Raw genomic sequence first — 22693 nt, 5'->3', positions numbered from 1 at the left:
GCGGGAAGGTAACAGCGCTCCATGCAGTCATGCCAGTGGCCACATGACCTTGGAGGTGTCTACGGACAACACCGGCTCTTTGGCTTAGAAATGGAGATGAGCCCCAACCCCCAGAGTGTGAGTAGATCAATAGGTACTGCTCTGGTGGGAAGGTAACGGCGCTCTATGCAGTCATGCCAGTGGCCACATGACCTTGGAGGTGTCTACGGACAATGCTGGCTCTTCGGCTTAGAAATGGAGATGAGCCCCAACCCCCAGAGTGTGAGTAGATCAATAGGTACTGCTCTGGTGGGAAGGTAACGGTGCTCTATGCAGTCATGCCAGTGGCCACATGCCCTTGGAGGTGTCTACGGACAACACCGGCTCTTTGGCTTAGAAATGGAGATGAGCCCCAACCCCCAGAGTGTGAGTAGATCAATAGGTACTGCTCTGGTGGGAAGGTAACGGTGCTCTATGCAGTCATGCCAGTGGCCACATGACCTTGGAGGTGTCTACGGACAACGCCTGCTCTTTGGCTTAGAAATGGAGATGAGCACCAACCCCCAGAGTGTGAGTAGATCAATAGGTACTGCTCCGGCGGGAAGGTAATAGCGCTCCATGCAGTCATGGCAGTGGCCACATGACCTTGGAGGTGTCTACGGACAACGCCGGCTCTTTGGCTTAGAAATGGAGATGAGCCCCAACCCCCAGAGTGTGAGTAGATCAATAGGTACTGCTCCGGTGGGAAGGTAACGGTGCTCCATGCAGTCATGCCAGTGGCCACATGACCTTGGAGGTGTCTACGGACAACGCCTGCTCTTTGGCTTAGAAATGGAGATGAGCCCCAACCCCCAGAGTGTGAGTAGATCAATAGGTACTGCTCCGGTGGGAAGGTAACAGTGCTCCATGCAGTCATGCCAGTGGCCACATGACCTTGGAGGTGTCTACGGACAACGCCTGCTCTTTGGCTTAGAAATGGAGATGAGCCCCAACCCCCAGAGTGTGAGTAGATCAATAGGTACTGCTCCGGTGGGAAGGTAACGGTGCTCTATGCAGTCATGCCAGTGGCCACATGACCTTGGAGGTGTCTACGGACAACGCCGGCTCTTTGGCTTAGAAATGGAGATGAGCCCCAACCCCCAGAGTGTGAGTAGATCAATAGGTACTGCTCCGGTGGGAAGGTAATGGTGCTCTATGCAGTCATGCCAGTGGCCACATGACCTTGGAGGTGTCTACGGACAACGCCGGCTCTTTGGCTTAGAAATGGAGATGAGCCCCAACCCCCAGAGTGTGAGTAGATCAATAGGTACTGCTCCGGCGGGAAGGTAACAGCGCTCCATGCAGTCATGCCAGTGGCCACATGACCTTGGAGGTGTCTACGGACAACGCCGGCTCTTTGGCTTAGAAATGGAGATGAGCCCCAACCCCCAGAGTGTGAGTAGATCAATAGGTACTGCTCCGGCGGGAAGGTAATGGTGCTCTATGCAGTCATGCCAGTGGCCACATGCCCTTGGAGGTGTCTACGGACAACGCCGGTTCTTTGGCTTAGAAATGGAGATGAGCACCACATTCCAGAGTCAGACATGACTGGACTTAATGTCTGGGGAACACCTTTACCTATATATATATATATATATATATATATATATATATATATATATATATATATATACACACACACACACACACACATACATACATACATACATACATATCTACCAAGAGGGGAGGGGGGGCAAGGGGACTGGGACCCCTAAATGTCCTCAGGGTTTGCATTGGGGGGGGGGGTCTGAATGAACTCATATTGCACTCCCCCCCCAATAAACCCCCATTGTATTTGGGGGTCCCCATTGAGGATGGACCCCCAGGGAGGGTCTCCGTCCCTTCCCAGCAGCCCACCCCCAAAAGGAGGGGCCCCAAAGGGAGGAAGAGAGTGGGACCCCCCCCCCCATAGAGAGAGAGAGAGAGAGAGCAAGCGAGGAGAGAACGCGTGAGAGGGTTCCCATAGCAACTGTTGTCAAGCGCCTCATTGCCTGCCTCTGTCTCTGTTCTGCCATCCGGATGCCTCTCTTCCTTCCTTCCTTCTTGCAGGGCTAGGATGGGGACCCCACTCATTCCCTCCCTTCCTCTATATGGGGTCTCCTCCCAAGCAAAAGGCCCATCCTTGTGGGGCATCTCCTACAGAGGCCCCCCCCCCCTTTGCCCCTTCCCCACCATGACCTTAGCTTGACCCCTGCTGGACCCCCTCCCCAAAAAAGGAATTATTCCCAGGCTTCTTGGCTTTGAGGGTGGGGGTCTCAAGGGGACCCGCAGGTGGAGGAGCCTTCTATGGGGACCCTTCCCATGGGGGGCTGCATGGTGGCCTACCTGCCTCTCTGGGGCAGAAGGGACCCCCGAAGGTGGGCAGGCTGCAGGCCCCGCTGGCTCGCCATGGGCGCTCTGCACATGCCCCGGAGCGCTCTCCCTCCAGGCCCACGCTCATGCAGGCAGCCGGTGGCAGTGGTGGGGATGCGGATGTGTGCAAGGGAAGGCACGCCAGACCCAGAAACCCCCCCCCCCCCCTGCACACACGTACATGTGAACACGTGCCGCAGGGAGGGAGGGAGGGACACAAGGGAGATCGGTGCATGCATGCATGCATGCGCGGGGGGAGGGGGAGGGGGGCTCTCTCCATGCAAAGAGCGTGTGCATGCGTGTGGGTTAGGGTCATGCCACGCGTGCCATATAATCATAATAATGATGATGCTAATAACCTGCTTCGCCTTGCAAAGCAGGAAGATTGTGCACACAATGTCATAATAAGAACAATAATAATAACAACCTACTTTTATTTGCAAAGCACTAAGAGTGTGCACACAATGTCATAACAACAACAACAACAACAACAACAACAACAATAATAATAATAATATAAAATCCAGCATATCTATCTTATTTGCTGTGTCATAATAATAATAATAATAATAATGATAATAATAATAATAATACTGATGCTAATAACCCGCTTCTCTTTGCAAAGCAGGAAGATTATGCACACAATGTCATAACAACAACAACAACAACAACAATAATAATAATATAAAATCCAGCATATCTATCTTGTTTGCTGTGTCATAATAAAATAATAATAATAATAATAATAATAATAATAATAATAATAATACTGATGCTAATAACCCGCTTCTCTTTGCAAAGCAGGAAGATTGTGCACACAATGTCATAATAAGAACAATAATAATAACAACCTACTTTTATTTGCAAAGCACTAAGAGTGTGCACACAATGTCATAATAAGAACAATAATAATAACAACCTACTTTTATTTGCAAAGCACTAAGAGTGTGCACACAATGTCATAACAACAACAACAACAACAACAACAACAACAATAATAATAATAATATAAAATCCAGCATATCTATCTTATTTGCTGTGTCATAATAATAATAATAATAATAATGATAATAATAATAATAATACTGATGCTAATAACCCGCTTCTCTTTGCAAAGCAGGAAGATTATGCACACAATGTCATAACAACAACAACAACAACAACAATAATAATAATATAAAATCCAGCATATCTATCTTGTTTGCTGTGTCATAATAAAATAATAATAATAATAATAATAATAATAATAATAATAATAATAATAATAATACTGATGCTAATAACCCGCTTCTCTTTGCAAAGCAGGAAGATTATGCACACAATGTCATAATAAGAACAATAATAATAACAACCTACTTTTATTTGCAAAGCACTAAGAGTGTGCACACAATGTCATAACAACAACAACAACAACAACAACAACAATAATAATATAAAATCCAGCATATCTATCTTGTTTGCTGTGTCATAATAAAATAATAATAATAATAATAATAATAATAATAATAATATAAAATCCAGCATATCTATCTTGTTTGCTGTGTCATAATAAAATAATAATAATAATAATAATAATAATAATACTGATGCTAATAACCCGCTTCTCTTTGCAAAGCAGGAAGATTATGCACACAATGTCATAATAAGAACAATAATAATAATAACCTACTTTTATTTGCAAAGCACTAAGAGTGTGCACACAATGTCATAACAACAACAACAACAATAATAATAATATAAAATCCAGCATATCTATCTTGTTTGCTGTGTCATAATAAAATAATAATAATAATAATAATAATAATAATAATAATGATGATGATGCTAATAACCCGCTTCTCTTTGCAAAGCAGGAAGATTATGCACACAATGTCATAATTATAACAATAATAATAATAACCTACTTTTCTTTGCAAAGCACTAAGAGTGTTCGCACAATATATTAACAACCATAACGATCCTTTTCTCTTTGCAAAGCAGCAATAGTGTGCACACAATTTAAATAATAGTCGTAGTAATAATAGCCCACTTCTCTTTGCAAAGCAGTAAGAGTGTGCACACAATGTAATAATAATAATAATAATAATAATAATAATAATAATAATAATAATAATAATACTGATGCTAATAACCCGCTTCTTTTTGCAAAGCAGGAAGATTATGCACACAATGTAATAATAATAATAATAATAATAATAATAATAATAATAATAATAATAATAATACTGATGCTAATAACCCGCTTCTCTTTGCAAAGCAGGAAGATTGTGCACACAATGTCACAATAAGAACAACAATAATAATAATAACCTACTTTTCTTTGAAAAGCACTAAGAGTGTTCGCACAATATATTAACAACCATAACGACCCTTTTCTCTTTGCAAAGCAGCAATAGTGTGCACACAGTATAATAATATTAATAATAATAACAATCCACTGAAAAGCAGTCGTTGTGTGCACACAATATAATAGCAGTAATAACAATAATAGCTCACTTCTCTTTGCAAAGCAGTAATAGTATGCACACAATATAATAATAATAATAATAATAATAATAATAATAATAATCCACTGAAAAGCAGTCGTAGTGTGCACACAATATAATAATAGCAATAATAATAATAGCTCATTTCTCTTTGCAAAGCACTAATAGCGTGCATGTAATATAAATAATAATAATAATAATAATAATAGCTCACTTCTCTTTGCAAAGCAGTAATAGTGTGCATGCAAAATAATAATAATAATAATAATAATAATAATAATAATAATAATAATGATAATAACCAACTTCTCTTTGCAAAGCAGTAATAGCGTGCATGAAATATAAATAATAATAATAATAACCAACTTTTCTTTGCAAAGCAGTAATAGTGTGCACACAATATAATAATAGCAATAATAATAGCTCACTTCTTTTTGCAAAGCAGCAATAGTGTGCATACAATATAAATCATAGTAGTAATAGTAACCAACTTCTCTTTGCAAAGCAATAATAGCATGCATGCAATATAAATAATAATAATAATAATAATAATAGCTCACTTCTCTTTGCAAAGCAATAATAGTGTGCATACAATATAAATAATAGTAATAATAACCCACTTCTCTTTACATTCTGCAAACAAGATGATGATGATGATGATGATGATGATGATGATAGCCCACTTCTCTTTGCAAAGCAATAATAGCATGCATGCAATATAAATAATAATAATAATAATAATAATAATAACCAACTCCTCTTTGCAAAGCAATAATAGTGTGCATACAATATAAATAATAGTAATAATAACCCACTTCTCTTTACATTCTGCAAACAAGATGATGATGATGATGATGATGATGATGATGATGATGATAGCCCACTTCTCTTTGCAAAGCAATAATAGCATGCATGCAATATAAATAATAATAATAATAATAACCAACTCCTCTTTGCAAAGCAATAATAGTGTGCATACAATATAAATAATAGTAATAATAACCCACTTCTCTTTACATTCTGCAAACAAGATGATGATGATGATGATGATGATGATGATGATGATGATGATGATGATGATGATAGCCCACTTCTCTTTGCAAAGCAATAATAGCATGCATGCAATATAAATAATAATAATAATAATAATAATAATAATAATAATAATAATAATAACCAACTCCTCTTTGCAAAGCAATAATAGTGTGCATACAATATAAATAATAGTAATAATAACCCACTTCTCTTTACATTCTGCAAACAAGATGATGATGATGATGATGATGATAGCCCACTTCTCTTTGCAAAGCAATAATAGCATGCATGCAATATAAATAATAATAATAATAATAATAATAATAATAATAATAATAATAATAATAATAATAACCAACTCCTCTTTGCAAAGCAATAATAGTGTGCATACAATATAAATAATAGTAATAATAACCCACTTCTCTTTACATTCTGCAAACAATATGATGATGATGATGATGATGATAGCCCACTTCTCTTTGCAAAGCAATAATAGCATGCATGCAATATAAATAATAATAATAATAATAATAATAATAATAATAATAATAATAATAACCAACTCCTCTTTGCAAAGCAATAATAGCATGCATGCAATATAAATAATAATAATAATAATAATAATAATAATAATAATAATAATAATAACCAACTCCTCTTTGCAAAGCAATAATAGTGTGCATACAATATAAATAATAGTAATAATAACCCACTTCTCTTTACATTCTGCAAACAAGATGATGATGATGATGATGATGATGATGATGATGATGATGATGATAGCCCACTTCTCTTTGCAAAGCGGTCGTAGTGTGCATACAGAATATTGTGATGAGAGGCCATTGAGAGCCCTCCCTCCCTAGACTCCTTTCACTGACAAAATGACCACACGGAAGGGAGTCTGGACAGGAGTCAACAGCGTGGTACAGCAGCTCAAAAGGCCAATGTGATTCTAGGCTGCATCAATAGGATGATAGTACTCTGACCGGCAGTCATGGAAGCCGAAAGGGAGGGACGTGTCAAGAGGGAGATGCCTCAAGCCAACTTCCATCTGGAAACCAGTGTCCTCACTGTAGACCAGTGGTTCTCACCCGATGGTTCCCCAGATCCTTTGGCCTTCAGCTCCCAGAAATCCTATCAGCTGGGGCTTCAGGGAGTTGTAGTACGCCGAAACACCTGGGGACCCACAGGTTGGGAAGCACCGCTGCAGAACAACATGCGGGTCAAGCATCGGGCTCCACGGCCACCTACGTACCCACCACCAAGACGCTACACTTGGAGGGCCATCATACTCGGATAAAGAGGGATCGCCTAAGTCATTAAGTAAGTGCTTTTGTCTTGTGTCAGAAACTGCAAGTCGCTTCTGGTGTGAGAGAATTGGCCGTCTGCAAGGACGCTGCCCAGGGGATATTGCCCGGGTGTTTGGAGGTTTTGACCATCCTTCTCTCATGTCCTCGCATGACGCTGGAGCTGACAGAGGGAGCTCATCCGCACTATCCCCAGGTTGGATTCGAACTGGCAACCTTCAGGTCAGCAACCTGAAGAATGTTAAATTGCCTCTGTGTCTGTCTCTGTCTCTATGTTCATATGGCATTGAATGCTTGCCATGTATGTGTGCCTTGTGATCCGACCTGAGTTCCTTTCAGGGTGAGAAAGAAGGATGGAATATAAATAAATAAATAACCCAACCTCCAAGCCAGCAGTCCTGCTGGCACAAGGGATTAGCCACCAGAGGCGGGGCTGTGGCGCAGCTGGTTAGTAGCCAGCTGCAATAAATCACTAAATCACTACTGACTGAGAGGTCATGAGACCGAAACCCAGGTCGGGTGAAGCTCTCAACCATTAATAGCCTAGCTCGCTCTTGACCTGAGCAGCTCAAACGACAGTTGCATCTGTCAAGTAGAAAATCTAGGTACCGCTTCATGCGGGGAGGCTAATTTAACTAATTTACAACACCATAAAATAGCCAGCAGTGCGCGGAAAGGAATGAGGAAGTACAACCATCAAGGACTCGGTGTCACAAGTGGACGGTGAAGCGGCAGCACCCCTTGTGGCCGGAATCGAGCACACCCTCATGCAACCATAAGCTGGAGAATGTTAAATTGCCTCTGTGCCTGTCTATATGTCATATGTCTAATAATGGCATTGAATATTTGCCATGTACATTGTGATCCGCCCTGAGTCCCCTTCGGGGTGAGAAAGAAGGGCGGGATATAAATACTGTAAATGAATAAATAAGTGCTGAGATCAAGGGAAGTCCTAACCTGGAATAACACCCCTGTGTCCAGTGCTGGGCAAGAAGGAGGTGAGCAAGAGGGGAGGGCCACCGAAATGGCCAAAGCCTTGGAAAGCCATGAATCCCAAAGGGGAGTGTCTTAGGGAGAGCGGGATGTCCAGCTTGGAGGAGAAAAGGCTGAGAGGAGGGGACGGGTTGCAATGAGTCTCCTTGAGGAGAAAAAAGGCAGGGGGGGGGGGGCAATAATGATGATGATAATAATAATAGGATCGAACTGCAAAGACTTTGTCACAAGCCAGTCAAGGTGGTCCCAGTGGTGATGGGCACACTGGACGCAGTGCCTCAAGATCTTGGCCTGCTCTTGAAAACCGTCACCACTTGTCACCCTACTGGGATCTGCACTCATTATTCACGGATACGTAACACACCTAGGCGCTTGAGAAGTATCCGACATGTGATCCAATCCAACAGCCAACAGAGGGATCTTGGTTGCTGTGGGCTCCTAGAATCATAGAATCATAGAATCGTAGAGTTGGAAGAGACCTCATGGGCCATCCAGTCCAACCCCTTTCTGCCAAGAAGCCGGAAATCACACTGAAAGCACCCCCGACAGATGGCCATCCAGCCTCTGCTTAAAAGCCTCCGAAGAAGGAGCCTCCACCACAGTCCAGGGGAGAGAGTTCCGCTGCCAAACATCTTGTTGTGTAACAATAATAATAATAAACATATAATGAAACAATTCCAAGAAACCTCGCAACACACTGGAAAAGCCTTGGTGTGGACAGCGCATCAGTGCACAATCATGCTGCAGAAGGAAGGCAGAACTTCTTCCACCTTCTGTGGAAATACCTCTAATATCCCAGGTTCAGAAACAAACCCCAGACACTTGGACCTCATGTGCATGTGTGCTGTCTTGTTACGTGCATGTCAATAAATCTATATATATAAAAGAGTGATGGCATCACGGCGACCCACAAAACAACAAAACTACAGACCCCCCAACCTCGAAATTTGACAACACAACCCATCATCCATGCCTCTAGGCTGATACAACAAAAAGAAAAGAAAAATAAAGTCCTACTTAGAGGGAGAGCAATAATTGTTTTTATCCAATTGCTGCCACTTAGAAGGCTAAGCTCCGCCCACTTGGTCTCCTAGCAACCCACTCAGCCCAGTGTTAATAAAAGAATAAAAAATAAAATAAATACAAATAATACAATAAAAATAATTAAAAACACTAAAAAATTAATACAATAAAATACTATAACAAAATAACTAAAAATAATACAACAAAATAATAAAATATAATAAATAAAAAAGATAAGTTACAATAAAATTAATTTAAAAAATACAAATAACGTCAAATAAAAATTCAACAACAACTTTTAACCAATACCACCACCACTTTGCCACAGCAACGCGTGGCCGGGCACAGCTAGTAATAATTAAAAGGATGCCCCATTGAGGGGAAGGCTCCGTTGCTTCCAGAGATTCGAACGCAATAGAGCAGGGGTCCCCAAACTTTTAAAACAGGGGGCCAGTTCACGATCCTTCAGACCGTTGTGGGGCCGGACTATAGTTGGCCACCAAGCAATAATAATAAATAATAATTAATAACAACAACAACAACAACAACAACAACAATAACAAAGACGGTTGGAAGAGACCCCTTGGGCCATTGAGTCCAACCCCCTTCTGCCTCTGTGCACCGAAAGCACAAGCAAAGCATCCCTGACAGATGGACACCCAGCCTCAATGATAATAATAATAATAATAATAATAATAATAATAATAATAATAATAATAATAATAAGGAGGAGGAGGAGGAGGGTTGGAAGAGAAGAAGAGACCCCTTGGGTCATTTAGCCCAACCCCCTTCTGCCCTTGTGCCGTGGGGGCCGGATAAATGGCTTCGATGGGCCGCATCCGGCCCCCGGGCCTTAGTTTGAGGACCCCTGCAATAGAGCCTTGGATTCACATTGCAGGAGATGGTTCTGTGAATGTAATTGTTTTTGTGTAGTTTGAAATTTGTACTTACAGTTTAAAGCTAACTGACTGTATGTGTCTGTAATGCAGTATGTAATCCAGTAACACAAGAGTTAACTGCAAAGAGTAGAGATTTATGGCTAGAAAGAAACAGTGGAAGATTTCTGATAGGTAACAGGACATTCATCATGAAGTAGAATGTGGGAGGTGACTGTGCTTCCCATGCGGTGTTCTGGAGAAGGTCGGATGCACAAATGCTAAGCTCTGACAAACTATGTAAATATTGTACAGAAGTGCAATAAAGTATTAGCCGCTGGTTTCAGCTGACATCTGGGAGGTCTGGATTTATTTCCATGTGACTGAGCAGTTTCGCCAGATCGTCGGAGGGAGGAGAATTGAGACCAGGAGGTAATTGAGTCTCAATTTAACCATTTCCTAACAAGTTCCACCTACAAATTAGGAAGAGCTTCCTGCCAGTAAGATGAGTTTTTTGGACAAATGGAAAGTCCTGCGGAGCCTTCGTCTGGATGACCCTATGATTCTATGAAAGTGGCTAGATGGTCTTCTGTAGGGAGGGTTCAAGTGGTGCTTTCCTGCATGGTCCTTGGGGTCTCTTCAAACTCTAGGATTCTGTGGGGTGGTTGTGATACATACAGCATACATGAGACTGCCAGGTCTTCCTGAATGTCAGAGATCCTCCCCTGCTTCGGTCCAAGGAGGCCCACCTCCCAGTATCGCCCAGTATCCCCCAGTGTCCCTCCCCCAGCCCCCTACCGTGCTCGGGGTGGGGGCGCCCCTCCACGGGGACGCTGACCGTGCGGCGCAGGAGCTTGCTGCGGGTGGGGTCCCTCTGGCGTTCGCGGAGCAGCAGCGGGTGGATCTTGAAGGAGAAGAAGAAGAAGAAGAAGAAGGGGGTGAGAAGCAGAGAAGGGGGCACCAGGGGTCACCAGGGTCAACATGCCCCTCCCTCCCCTCAAACCCCCAGGCTCAGCTCCCCTGCCCTGTGACTACAACTCCCATCTTTCCCGCATTGGCTAAGGCCGATGGGAGCTGCAGTCCCACCCCCACCCCTATGGATCATGGGTTTGCCAACCAGGAGGAGCGTTGGGGCTCAGGATGAACTGGAAGGTGGCTCTTGGCCCATATTTGTTGTATGTATTCCAATAGCGTTTTGCTTGATCTTTCTGTTTTAATCCTATTATTAATATTATTATGTTGGCCAAGAAGAAGTTGGACCTCCCTTCTCCTCCAGAGACAGTTTTGAGGTCCCCAGCTCTTGAGCCTTTAGAAGGATAGGGACCTCATTTCCCTGTCCTCATTTTCATTTGAATTGATATCAGTCATCTATCTATCATCTATCTATCTATCTTCTATCAATCTGTCTATCTACAGTATCTAGAAGTCATCTATCTATCATCTATCTATCTATCTTCTATCAATCTGTCTATCTACAGTATCTAGGAGTCATCTATCTATCATCTATCTATCTATCTTCTATCAATCTGTCTATCTACAGTATCTAGAAGTCATCTATCTATCATCTATCTATCTATCTTCTATCAATCTGTCTATCTACAGTATCTAGAAGTCATCTATCTATCATCTATCTATCTATCTTCTATCAATCTGTCTATCTACAGTATCTAGAAGTCATCTGTCTATCATCTATCTATCTATCTTCTATCAATCTGTCTATCTACAGTATCTAGAAGTCATCTGTCTATCATCTATCTATCTATCTTCTATCAATCTGTCTATCTACAGTATCTAGAAGTCATCTATCTATCGTCTATCTATCATCTATCTATCATCTATGTCTATCTATCGTCTATCTATCATCTATCTATCTATCATCTGTCTATCTATCGTCTATCTATCATCTCTATCCATCTATCATCTATCTATCTATCTATCTTCTATCAATCTGTCTATCTACAGTATCGACTTCTAGACTTCTATCATCTATCTATCTTCTATCAATCTGTCTATCTACAGTATCTAGAAGTCATCTGTCTATCATCTATCTATCTATCTTCTATCAATCTGTCTATCTACAGTATCTAGAAGTCATCTGTCTATCATCTATCTATCTATCTTCTATCAATCTGTCTATCTACAGTATCTAGAAGTCATCTATCTATCGTCTATCTATCATCTATCTATCATCTATGTCTATCTATCGTCTATCTATCATCTATCTATCTATCATCTGTCTATCTATCGTCTATCTATCATCTCTATCCATCTATCATCTATCTATCTATCTATCTTCTATCAATCTGTCTATCTACAGTATCGACTTCTAGACTTCTATCATCTATCTATCTTCTATCAATCTGTCTATCTACAGTATCTAGAAGTCATCTATCTATCATCTATCTATCTATCTTCTATCAATCTGTCTATCTACAGTATCTAGGAGTCATCTATCTATCATCTATCTATCTATCTTCTATCAATCTGTCTATCTACAGTATCTAGAAGTCATCTATCTATCATCTATCTATCTATCTTCTATCAATCTGTCTATCTACAGTATCTAGAAGTCATCTATCTATCATCTATCTATCTATCTTCTATCAATCTGTCTATCTACAGTATCTAGAAGTCATCTGTCTATCATCTATCTATCTATCTTCTATCAATCTGTCTATCTACAGTATCTAGAAGTCATCTGTCTATCATCTATCTATCTATCTTCTATCAATCTGTCTATCTACAGTATCTAGAAGTCATCTATCTATCGTCTATCTATCATCTATCTATCATCTATGTCTATCTATCGTCTATCTATCATCTATCTATCTATCATCTGTCTATCTATCGTCTATCTATCATCTCTATCCATCTATCATCTATCTATCTATCTATCTTCTATCAATCTGTCTATCTACAGTATCGACTTCTAGACTTCTATCATCTATCTATCTTCTATCAATCTGTCTATCTACAGTATCTAGAAGTCATCTGTCTATCATCTATCTATCTATCTTCTATCAATCTGTCTATCTACAGTATCTAGAAGTCATCTGTCTATCATCTATCTATCTATCTTCTATCAATCTGTCTATCTACAGTATCTAGAAGTCATCTATCTATCGTCTATCTATCATCTATCTATCATCTATGTCTATCTATCGTCTATCTATCATCTATCTATCTATCATCTGTCTATCTATCGTCTATCTATCATCTCTATCCATCTATCATCTATCTATCTATCTATCTTCTATCAATCTGTCTATCTACAGTATCGACTTCTAGACTTCTATCATCTATCTATCTTCTATCAATCTGTCTATCTACAGTATCTAGAAGTCATCTGTCTATCATCTATCTATCTATCTTCTATCAATCTGTCTATCTACAGTATCTAGAAGTCATCTGTCTATCATCTATCTATCTATCTTCTATCAATCTGTCTATCTACAGTATCTAGAAGTCATCTATCTATCGTCTATCTATCATCTATCTATCATCTATGTCTATCTATCGTCTATCTATCATCTATCTATCTATCATCTGTCTATCTATCGTCTATCTATAATCTCTATCCATCTATCATCTATCTATCTATCTTCTATCAATCTGTCTATCTACAGTATCGACTTCTAGACTTCTATCATCTATCTATCTATCTTCTATCAATCTATCTACAGTATCTAGAAGTCATCTATCTATCATCTATCTATCTATCTTCTATCAATCTGTCTATCTAATCTAGAAGTCATCTATCTATCATCTATCTATCTATCTTCTATCAATCTGTCTATCTAATCTAGAAGTCATCTATCTATCATCTATCTATCTATCTTCTATCAATCTGTCTATCTACAGTATCTAGAAGTCATCTGTCTATCATCTATCTATCTATCTTCTATCAATCTGTCTATCTACAGTATCTAGAAGTCATCTATCTATCGTCTATCTATCATCTATCTATCATCTATGTCTATCTATCGTCTATCTATCATCTATCTATCTATCATCTGTCTATCTATCGTCTATCTATCATCTCTATCCATCTATCATCTATCTATCTATCTTCTATCAATCTGTCTATCTACAGTATCGACTTCTAGACTTCTATCATCTATCTATCTATCTTCTATCAATCTATCTACAGTATCTAGAAGTCATCTATCTATCATCTATCTATCTATCTTCTATCAATCTGTCTATCTAATCTAGAAGTCATCTATCTATCATCTATCTATCTATCTTCTATCAATCTGTCTATCTAATCTAGAAGTCATCTATCTATCATCTATCTATCTATCTTCTATCAATCTGTCTATCTCCAGTATCTAGAAGTCATCTGTCTATCATCTATCTATCTATCTTCTATCAATCTATCTACAGTATCTAGAAGTCATCTGTCTATCATCTATCTATCTATCTTCTATCAATCTGTCTATCTACAGTATCTAGAAGTCATCTATCTATCATCTATCTATCTATCTTCTATCAATCTGTCTATCTACGGTATCAACTTCTAGACTTCTATCGTCTATCTATCTATCTTCTATCAATCTGTCTATCTACAGTATCTAGAAGTCATCTATCTATCATCTATCTATCTATCTTCTATCAATCTGTCTATCTACGGTATCGACTTCTAGACTTCTATCGTCTATCTATCTATCTTCTATCAATCTGTCTATCTACAGTATCTAGAAGTCATCTATCTATCATCTATCTATCTTCTATCAATCTGTCTATCTACGGTATCGACTTCTAGACTTCTATCGTCTATCTATCTATCTTCTATCAATCTGTCTATCTACAGTATCTAGAAGTCATCTATCTATCGTCTATCTATCTTCTATCAATTTGTCTATCTACAGTATCTAGAAGTCATCTATCTATCGTCTATCTATCATCTATCTATCATCTATGTCTATCTATCGTCTATCTATCATCTATCTATCATCTGTCTATCTATCATCTATGTCTATCGTCTATCTATCATCTCTATCCATCTATCATCTATCTATCTATCATCTATGTCTATCGTCTATCTATCATCTCTATCCATCTATCATCTATCTATCTATCATCTATGTCTATCGTCTATCTATCATCTCTATCCATCTATCATCTATCTATCTATCATCTATGTCTATCGTCTATCGTCTATCTATCATCTCTATCCATCTATCATCTATCATCTACCTATCATCTTTCTACCTGTCTATATATTGTCTGTCTATCTATTATCTATCATCTGTCTGTCTATCATCTATCCATCTATCATCTATCTATCATTTCTATCTATCAATTCATCTATCATCTATCTATTGTCTCTCTATCTATCTGTCTATTGTCTATTGTCTATCATCTATCTATCAATCAATCATCGATGTATCATCTATCTATCGTCTATCAACCATCTATCTATCAATTATCTATTGTCTATCATCTATCCATCATCTATCTACCTATTGTCTACTGTCTCTCTATTGTCTATCTATCCTCTGTCAGGAGCATGATGTTCCAATGGGTTAAACTGTGAACTGCTGACCTGAAGATCTGAAGTTCAGCGGTTCAAAAACTCAAGACGGGGAGAGCTCCTATCTGTCAGCCCCAGCTTCCCATGTGGGGACATGAGAGAAGCCTCCCACAGGATGGTAACACATGCAGGTGCCCCCCGAGCAACATCTCTGTGGACGGCCAATTCTCTCACACCAGAAGCAACTTACAGTATGATTTCAATTAGCTTCTGACACGATAAAAAAAAAACCTATCATCTATCTATCTATCTGTCTGTCTATCTATCTATCCATCCATCCATCTATGGAAATATGTGTGTATGTTTGTACCTCAAAGGTTCCTCCATGGCTTGGTGGATCTGGACCAACCTTGGTACACAAACCCATCATGATCCAAATTAATATACTAGCAGGATTTCATTTTTTTTTTAAAAACAAAAACTAGCCTCTTTTGCAAGTAGTGACAAAAAAGGAATAATAATGTATGCATGCCATGTCCAGATGCAGCCACAAGAGGGCAGTCTATAAAGGCTCCCTCTGGTGGAGAGATGAAGAAGGGAAGAGGCTACAGCCTACAGGAAGAGGCCAAATGAGTTCCTCTTAAAGGGCCAGAGCATTGCCAGGGAGACAGTCCAAGGGAGGCCTTCCCGAACTCCATACCTTCAGGCCTTTTGGACAACAAATCCCAGAATCCTTAGTTGCCTTGGCCAAGGAGCAGAGATTCTGGGTAATGGAGACTGAAACAAGTAGCTCAGGCATGGGCAAACTTAAACCCTCCAGGTGTTTTGGACTTCAACACCCACAATTCCTAACAGCCTACCGGCTGTTAGGAATTGTGAGGGTTAAAGTCCAAAACACCTGGAGGGCCCAAGTTTGCCCATGCCTGAGCTAGAAGATCAGAGTTTGGAAATAATGAGATTGGATGACCTCCATTGGTCCCTTCAACAACTCAGTAAGAACTCTTGGAATCAAGGCTAGTCACGCAACTGCTTAGTAGCCAGCTGCAATAAATCACTACTGACCAAAAGGTTGTGAATTCGAAGCCCACCTGGGTCAGAGTGAGCTCCCGACCATTCAGTAGCCTAGCTTGCTGTTGACCTAAGCAGCTCAAAAGGCAGTTGCATCTGTCAAGTAGGAAATTTAGGCACCGCTTTATGTGGGGAGGCTAATTTAACTAATTTGTGACACCATAAAGCCTTCCAGCAGTGTGTGGAAGAATGAGGAAGTACTCCATCAAGGACTCGGTGTCACAAGTGGAAGGTGAAGTGGCCGGAATCGAGCATACCCTCATGAAGCCGGAAGCTGGAAAATGTTAAATTGCCACTGTGTCTGTCTATATGTCGTATGTCTAATAGTGGCACTGAATGTTTGCCATGAGTATGTGCATTGTGATCTGCCCTGAGTCCCCTTCGGGGTGAGAACGAAGGGTGGGATATAAATACTGTAAATAAATAAATAGACAGATAGATGATAGATAGATACCAGATAGATAGATAGATGATAAATTGAGTTTCTGGTTGCTCGAGAGTTACTTAAAAATAGGCCTCATTAAAACGATACCATACCATGAACTCTGCATTGGCTTGATCTATATATATCTTGTAAATCGCCTAGAGCATCTTGTATGGAGGGCGATTAATAAGTAATTAAATGATGATGATGATGATGATGATGATGATATATAAAAATGTAACGTGTATTTTTCCTATGGAGTAAACAACAAAACCACAGAACCAAATCACACCAAATTTGGCCACATAGTCATCCAATCTGTGTTTTTCAGTTTAGAAAAACTTAGAAAGTCCAAATTACAGAGGATGAGGAAGAGCCGTTCTCCCCCGGCTGCCATCAGAAGGGTAGGCCCCGCCCCCTTCATGTCATAGCAACCCCCTCAGCCACAACGGCACCCAGGGGACAGGCAGAGTTCCACTTAGGCCTCTTCCACACTGCCCATAAATATAGGAAATAACATATACTAACATATACTGGTCATATATACTGGTCATGAGTTCGAAGCCCGGGTCGGGTTAAGCCTCCGACCATAAAAAATAAAAATAAAAAAAAAATAGCCCCGGCTTGCTGTTGACCTAGCAGCCCCGAAAGACAGTTGCATCTCTCAAGTAGGGAAAATTTAGGTACGCTTTATGCGGGAGGCTAATTTAACTAATCTACAACACCATAAAACTGCTCACGAGGAAAAGAAGAAGAAGAACAGCCACCAATGGACAGTGAAGCAACAGCTCCCCCTGTGGCCGGAATCGTGAAGCTGGAAAGATGTTAAAAAATGCCTCTGTGTCTGTCTAAAACTGAATGTTGTTTGTCTGTTGGCATTGAATGTTTGCCATATATGTGTTCATTGTAATCCGCCCTGAGTCCCCTTCGGGGTGAGAAAGAAGGGCGGAATATAAATACTGTAAATAAATAAATAAATAAATAATATTAACTACCACAAATTCCTCAATACTTTATTTCCCATACCACCACACTTTGTCACGGCAACGCGTGGCCGGGAACAGCTAGTACTCATATAGAAATGCAATCATTCAAAGTCGACGAAGATAACGAAAGATCAACTTAATCTATCACAGTCAAATGGTATTATAAAAAAAGCATTGTGAATGCAGTATGCATTATCCCTTCGGATTGCTGGGTGCTACGTTCAGGTGAGTCTTCTTTACGTCTCTATGTATGTATATATCTATGTATTTGAGATTTTTAAAAAGCAGATACAGCTGATTGGAAGAGACCCCAATGGACATCTAGTCCAACCGGGCCGGGCTTAGCACAGTGGGATAAACTACCAAGATGCAGAAAATTATTATTTATTATTATTATAAGTGTATTATATTCCTGTTTTAACACTTTATCTTGTATGGTGATTTTTTTCGATGCTGATGTTTTATTACTGTGTAATTTGTTTTATTGTTGTTTGCTTTTATATTGTTGTATCTGGGCACGGCCCCATGTAAGCCGCCCCGAGTCCCTTTGGGGAGATGGGGCGGGGTATAAGAATAAAATTATTATTATTATTATTATTATTATTATTATTATAAAATCCTGCCAGTCAAAAGGTTGGCAGTTCAAGCCTGGGTCGGGGTGAGCACCTGCCATCAGCCCCACCTAGCAGATAGATAACAGAAATATGGGTAGATAAATAGGTACCACTTTAAGCGGGGAGGTAATAAAAGGTGTCCTTAAGGATATCAATATCCTCGGCATGGAAGATAGAGTGACAGCACCCCCCTGTGGCCGGAGTTGAGCACAGCATCCAGATGCCGGAAATCAAATGGGAAATGCCTTTACCTCTGCCTGTGTATTGTCTGTCCTGGTTAATTGTATAACGGCATTCAATGCTTTGCCGTATGTGCATTCTGCAATCCGTCCTGAGTCTCCTCAGGGAGATAGAGCGGAATATAAATAAATGATTGAATTGGTTGAGACTCAAGGAGATATTCATTGAAAAACTAGAGCAAAATGTGCTGCTGCTGGATGTCCTTCCCACAGAAACAAAAGTTTTGCAGTTGGATAAACCTTCCCCATGGTTTCATGGCGGGACCAATTAGGAAATGGCATTCATAACCCAGGAACAAAACTCGTGTTCCAGAGTGTTAGGGGCAATGAAGGCTCCGTTGGGGTGTCCTTTGAAGGGTGGCCACAAGACAAGGTTGGCATGAAGACAAACAACAACAACAACAACAACAGTAATAATAATAATAATAATAATAATAATAATAATAATAATAATAATAATATCACTTTTTTTCCATGTCAGGAACAACTTGGGAAACTGCAAGTCGTTGTTGTGTGTTTTCCAGGCTATCTGGCCATGTTCCAGAAGCATTCTCTCCTGACGTTTCGCCCACATCTATGGCAGGCATCTATGGCTGATATACCTCACAACCTCTGAAGATGCCTGCCACAGAAGTGGGCGAAACGTCAGGAGAGAATACACCTGGAACATGGCCAGACAGCCCGGAAAACACACAACATCCCTGTGATTCTGGCCATGAAAACCTGCAAGTCGTGACTGGTGCGAGATAATTGGCTGTCTGCAAGGACATTGCCCAGGGGACATTGCCCGGATGTTTTGATGTTTTGACCATCCTTGTGGGAGGCTTCTCTCATGTCCCCGCATGGAGCTAGAGCTGACAGATGGGAGCTCACCCACTCTCTTCCTGGATTCAAACCACCAACCTGTCAGTCAGCAGTCCTGCCGGCACAAGGATTTAATCCATTGCGCCACCGGGGGCTCCATAATATCACATGGATGCTGATAATAATATCATCTCATGAAGGCTGCTGATGATGATGATGATGGCGACGATGATGATATTAATATCGCATGAAGGCTAATAATAATATCATATGAAGGCTAATAACAACAACAATAATAATATGACATGAAGGCTAATGAAGGAAGAGGAGGATGAGAAGAAGTTATACTAGTAGTAGAAGTGCTAGAGATGGAAATTATGAATAATAATACTTCATGAAGGAGAAGAATGATGATGATGATAATATTACATGAAAGAAAATAATAACAATAATAATAATAATAATAATAATAATAATAATAATAAACACTTGGGAAGTGTTCAATTTGTGATTTTGTGATACAAAATCCAGCATATCTATCTTGTTTGCTGTGTCATACAACGTCGTTGTGTCAATAATAATAATAATAATAATATCACATGAAGTATAATAACAATGATGATGATAATAATATCACAAGGAGGAGGAAGAGGGATGAGAATTATTATTATTAGTAAAACCACATGAAGGAGAAGAATGATGATGATGATGATAATGATGATGATGATGATGATGACAAAATTACATGGAGAATAAGAAAAAGAAGTATAACAACACAATAATAATAATAATAATAATAAGAAGAAGAAGAAGAAGAAGAAGATATGGAAGTAGTAGTAGTAGTAGTAGTGATGAAAATGAATAATAATAATACCACATGAAAGAGAAGAATGATGATAGATGATGATGACAACATTACATGGAGAATAAGAAAAAGAAGTATAATAACACAATAATAATAATAATAATAATAATAATAATAATAATAATAATAATAAGAAGAAGAAGAAGAAGAAGAAGAAGAAGAAGACATGGAAGGAGGAGGAGAAGAAGAAGTAGTAGTAGTAGTGATGAAAATGAATAATAATACCACATGAAGGAGAAGAATGATGATAGATGATAATAGAATCATAGAATCATAGAATCATAGAATAGTAGAGTTGGAAGAGACCTCATGGGCCATCTAGTCCAACCCCTTTCTGCCAAGAAGCAGGAAATCGCATTCAAAGCATCCCCGACAGATGGCCATCCAGCCTCTGTTTAAAAGCCTCCAAAGATGTTAATAACATAACATGAAGGAGAATAATAATGACAACATTATACCACATTAGTAATAATATCAAAACAATAACCAATAATAAGAATAATAATACCACATGAAAAAGAATAATAATGATTATGATGGTGATAATAATTATGGGCCCGGGCTTTAACGCAGCAGGTTCAACCACCAGCTGCAGGAAAGACTTGTCAATTGAAAGCTTGACAGTTCGAAGCCTGGGTCAGGGTGAGCTCCTGGCCTTTTAGCCCAGCTTCTGCCTACCTAGGGGTTCGAAAGCAAAATGGGAGTAGATAAATAGGTACCGCTTAAAAGCAGGGAGATATTTTAAGACACCCATAAGGAAATGTCAGAAAAAAAATGCTGGTGATTCGATCAAGGAGGAAGTTTACGAACAAAGCTCTTCGGCAGGGAGATGGAGCAACAGCACCCCCTGGTGGCCGGAACCGAGTACAAGCCTCCGAGATGCCAGAGATGGGAAAAGCCTATATAATAAAAGTCAGTGTACCCCCCATGGCCCAATTTACGCCCTGGTACAGTTTGAGGCAGGACATGCCAAGGATTATGGGACTTGCAGTACCTTCACTCACTTCCTGAGACCACTGCAACTGCCACAAATGACTCATCAAGACCAAACTTGGAACACAGAGCACCCATGACCCACTCCATACCCTGCAGAAGTTTGGAGTACTATGGACCATGGATGATGGGAACTGCAATACCTTCACTCACTTCCTGAGAACATTGTGATCCCCACCAATGCCTGAACAAGACCAAACTTGACCCATAGAGGCCCCATGTCCTACTCTACACCTGGATGCTGTTTGGAGGGGGATGGGCCATGGACGATGGGACTTGCAATACCTTCACTGAGAGCACTGCGACTCTCATCAATGACGGGTCAGTACCAAACTTGGTACACAGAGGCCCCATTACCCACTCTGCATCCTGGTGTGGTTTGGAAGAGTTTGGACCACGGATGATAGGACTTGCAGTAGCTTCACTCACTTCCTGAGACCACTGCAATTCCCACCAATGTCTGATCAAGATCAAGCTTGACACAGACACTCCCCATGATCTACTATACATCCTGGCCCTGTTTGGAGTGGGATCGACCATGGATTATGGGACTTGCACATGGTAATTGTAGTTCACCTGCACCCACTTAACCCTGCTGACCCTGGACCTACACTAAACTTGGAACACAGGCAAACAATGCCTTTCTTAAATGACCCGGGCACCACCGGGTCCCCAAGCTAGTAAATAAATGAATAACATTGTTGCTGTTTTTATTGTGATTGTTATGGTGTTCTCATCCTCCTTCTTGTAACATTATCATCATCATCATCATCATCATCATCAGGATCTCCCCATTTGCCCTGATACCTCCTAAGCCCCAGTGGTGGGTCTGGATGATGGGAGTTGTGTCCCAGGAACATGCAGGCGGGTGGTGTCAGTCCCTTTGTGACCCTTTGTGACTCACACTCACTCCTTTTGCAACAGCCCCCCACTTCCCAGCTCCCCCCCCCCGACCCCACTCACCTCTTCCTCATCCAGCATCAGCAGCTGGTTTCCGGAGATGATGCAGAAGCGTGGGTTCCAGGGCCGGTCGTAAGGGGAGTGCATGTACTGGGTGCGGTGCAGGGGGGCTCCTCGCACATCTGGAAGGAGGGAGGGAGAGGGAGAGGGTTAGGGTCCCGGTTGCAAGAGA

The 22693-nt window shown here is 40.4% G+C and overlaps 1 protein-coding gene across 1 annotated transcript in view; it reads right to left on the bottom strand.

The window, feature by feature from the left end:
• The window catches only part of syngap1 (synaptic Ras GTPase activating protein 1), a 136517-nt gene that overhangs the window by 77897 nt on the left and 35927 nt on the right, over positions 1 to 22693 (bottom strand). The window contains 2 exon segments of the mRNA XM_062969463.1: positions 10891 to 10996; positions 22525 to 22643. Of these exon segments, the coding sequence (XP_062825533.1) occupies positions 10891 to 10996; positions 22525 to 22643 (225 nt within the window).

The sequence above is a fragment of the Anolis carolinensis genome, chromosome 2, assembly GCF_035594765.1.
Source record: "Anolis carolinensis isolate JA03-04 chromosome 2, rAnoCar3.1.pri, whole genome shotgun sequence".
Classification (NCBI taxonomy): domain Eukaryota; kingdom Metazoa; phylum Chordata; class Lepidosauria; order Squamata; family Dactyloidae; genus Anolis; species Anolis carolinensis.
Note: the sequence above shows the minus strand (reverse complement) of the source record. Positions and strands in the feature narration are given on the sequence as shown.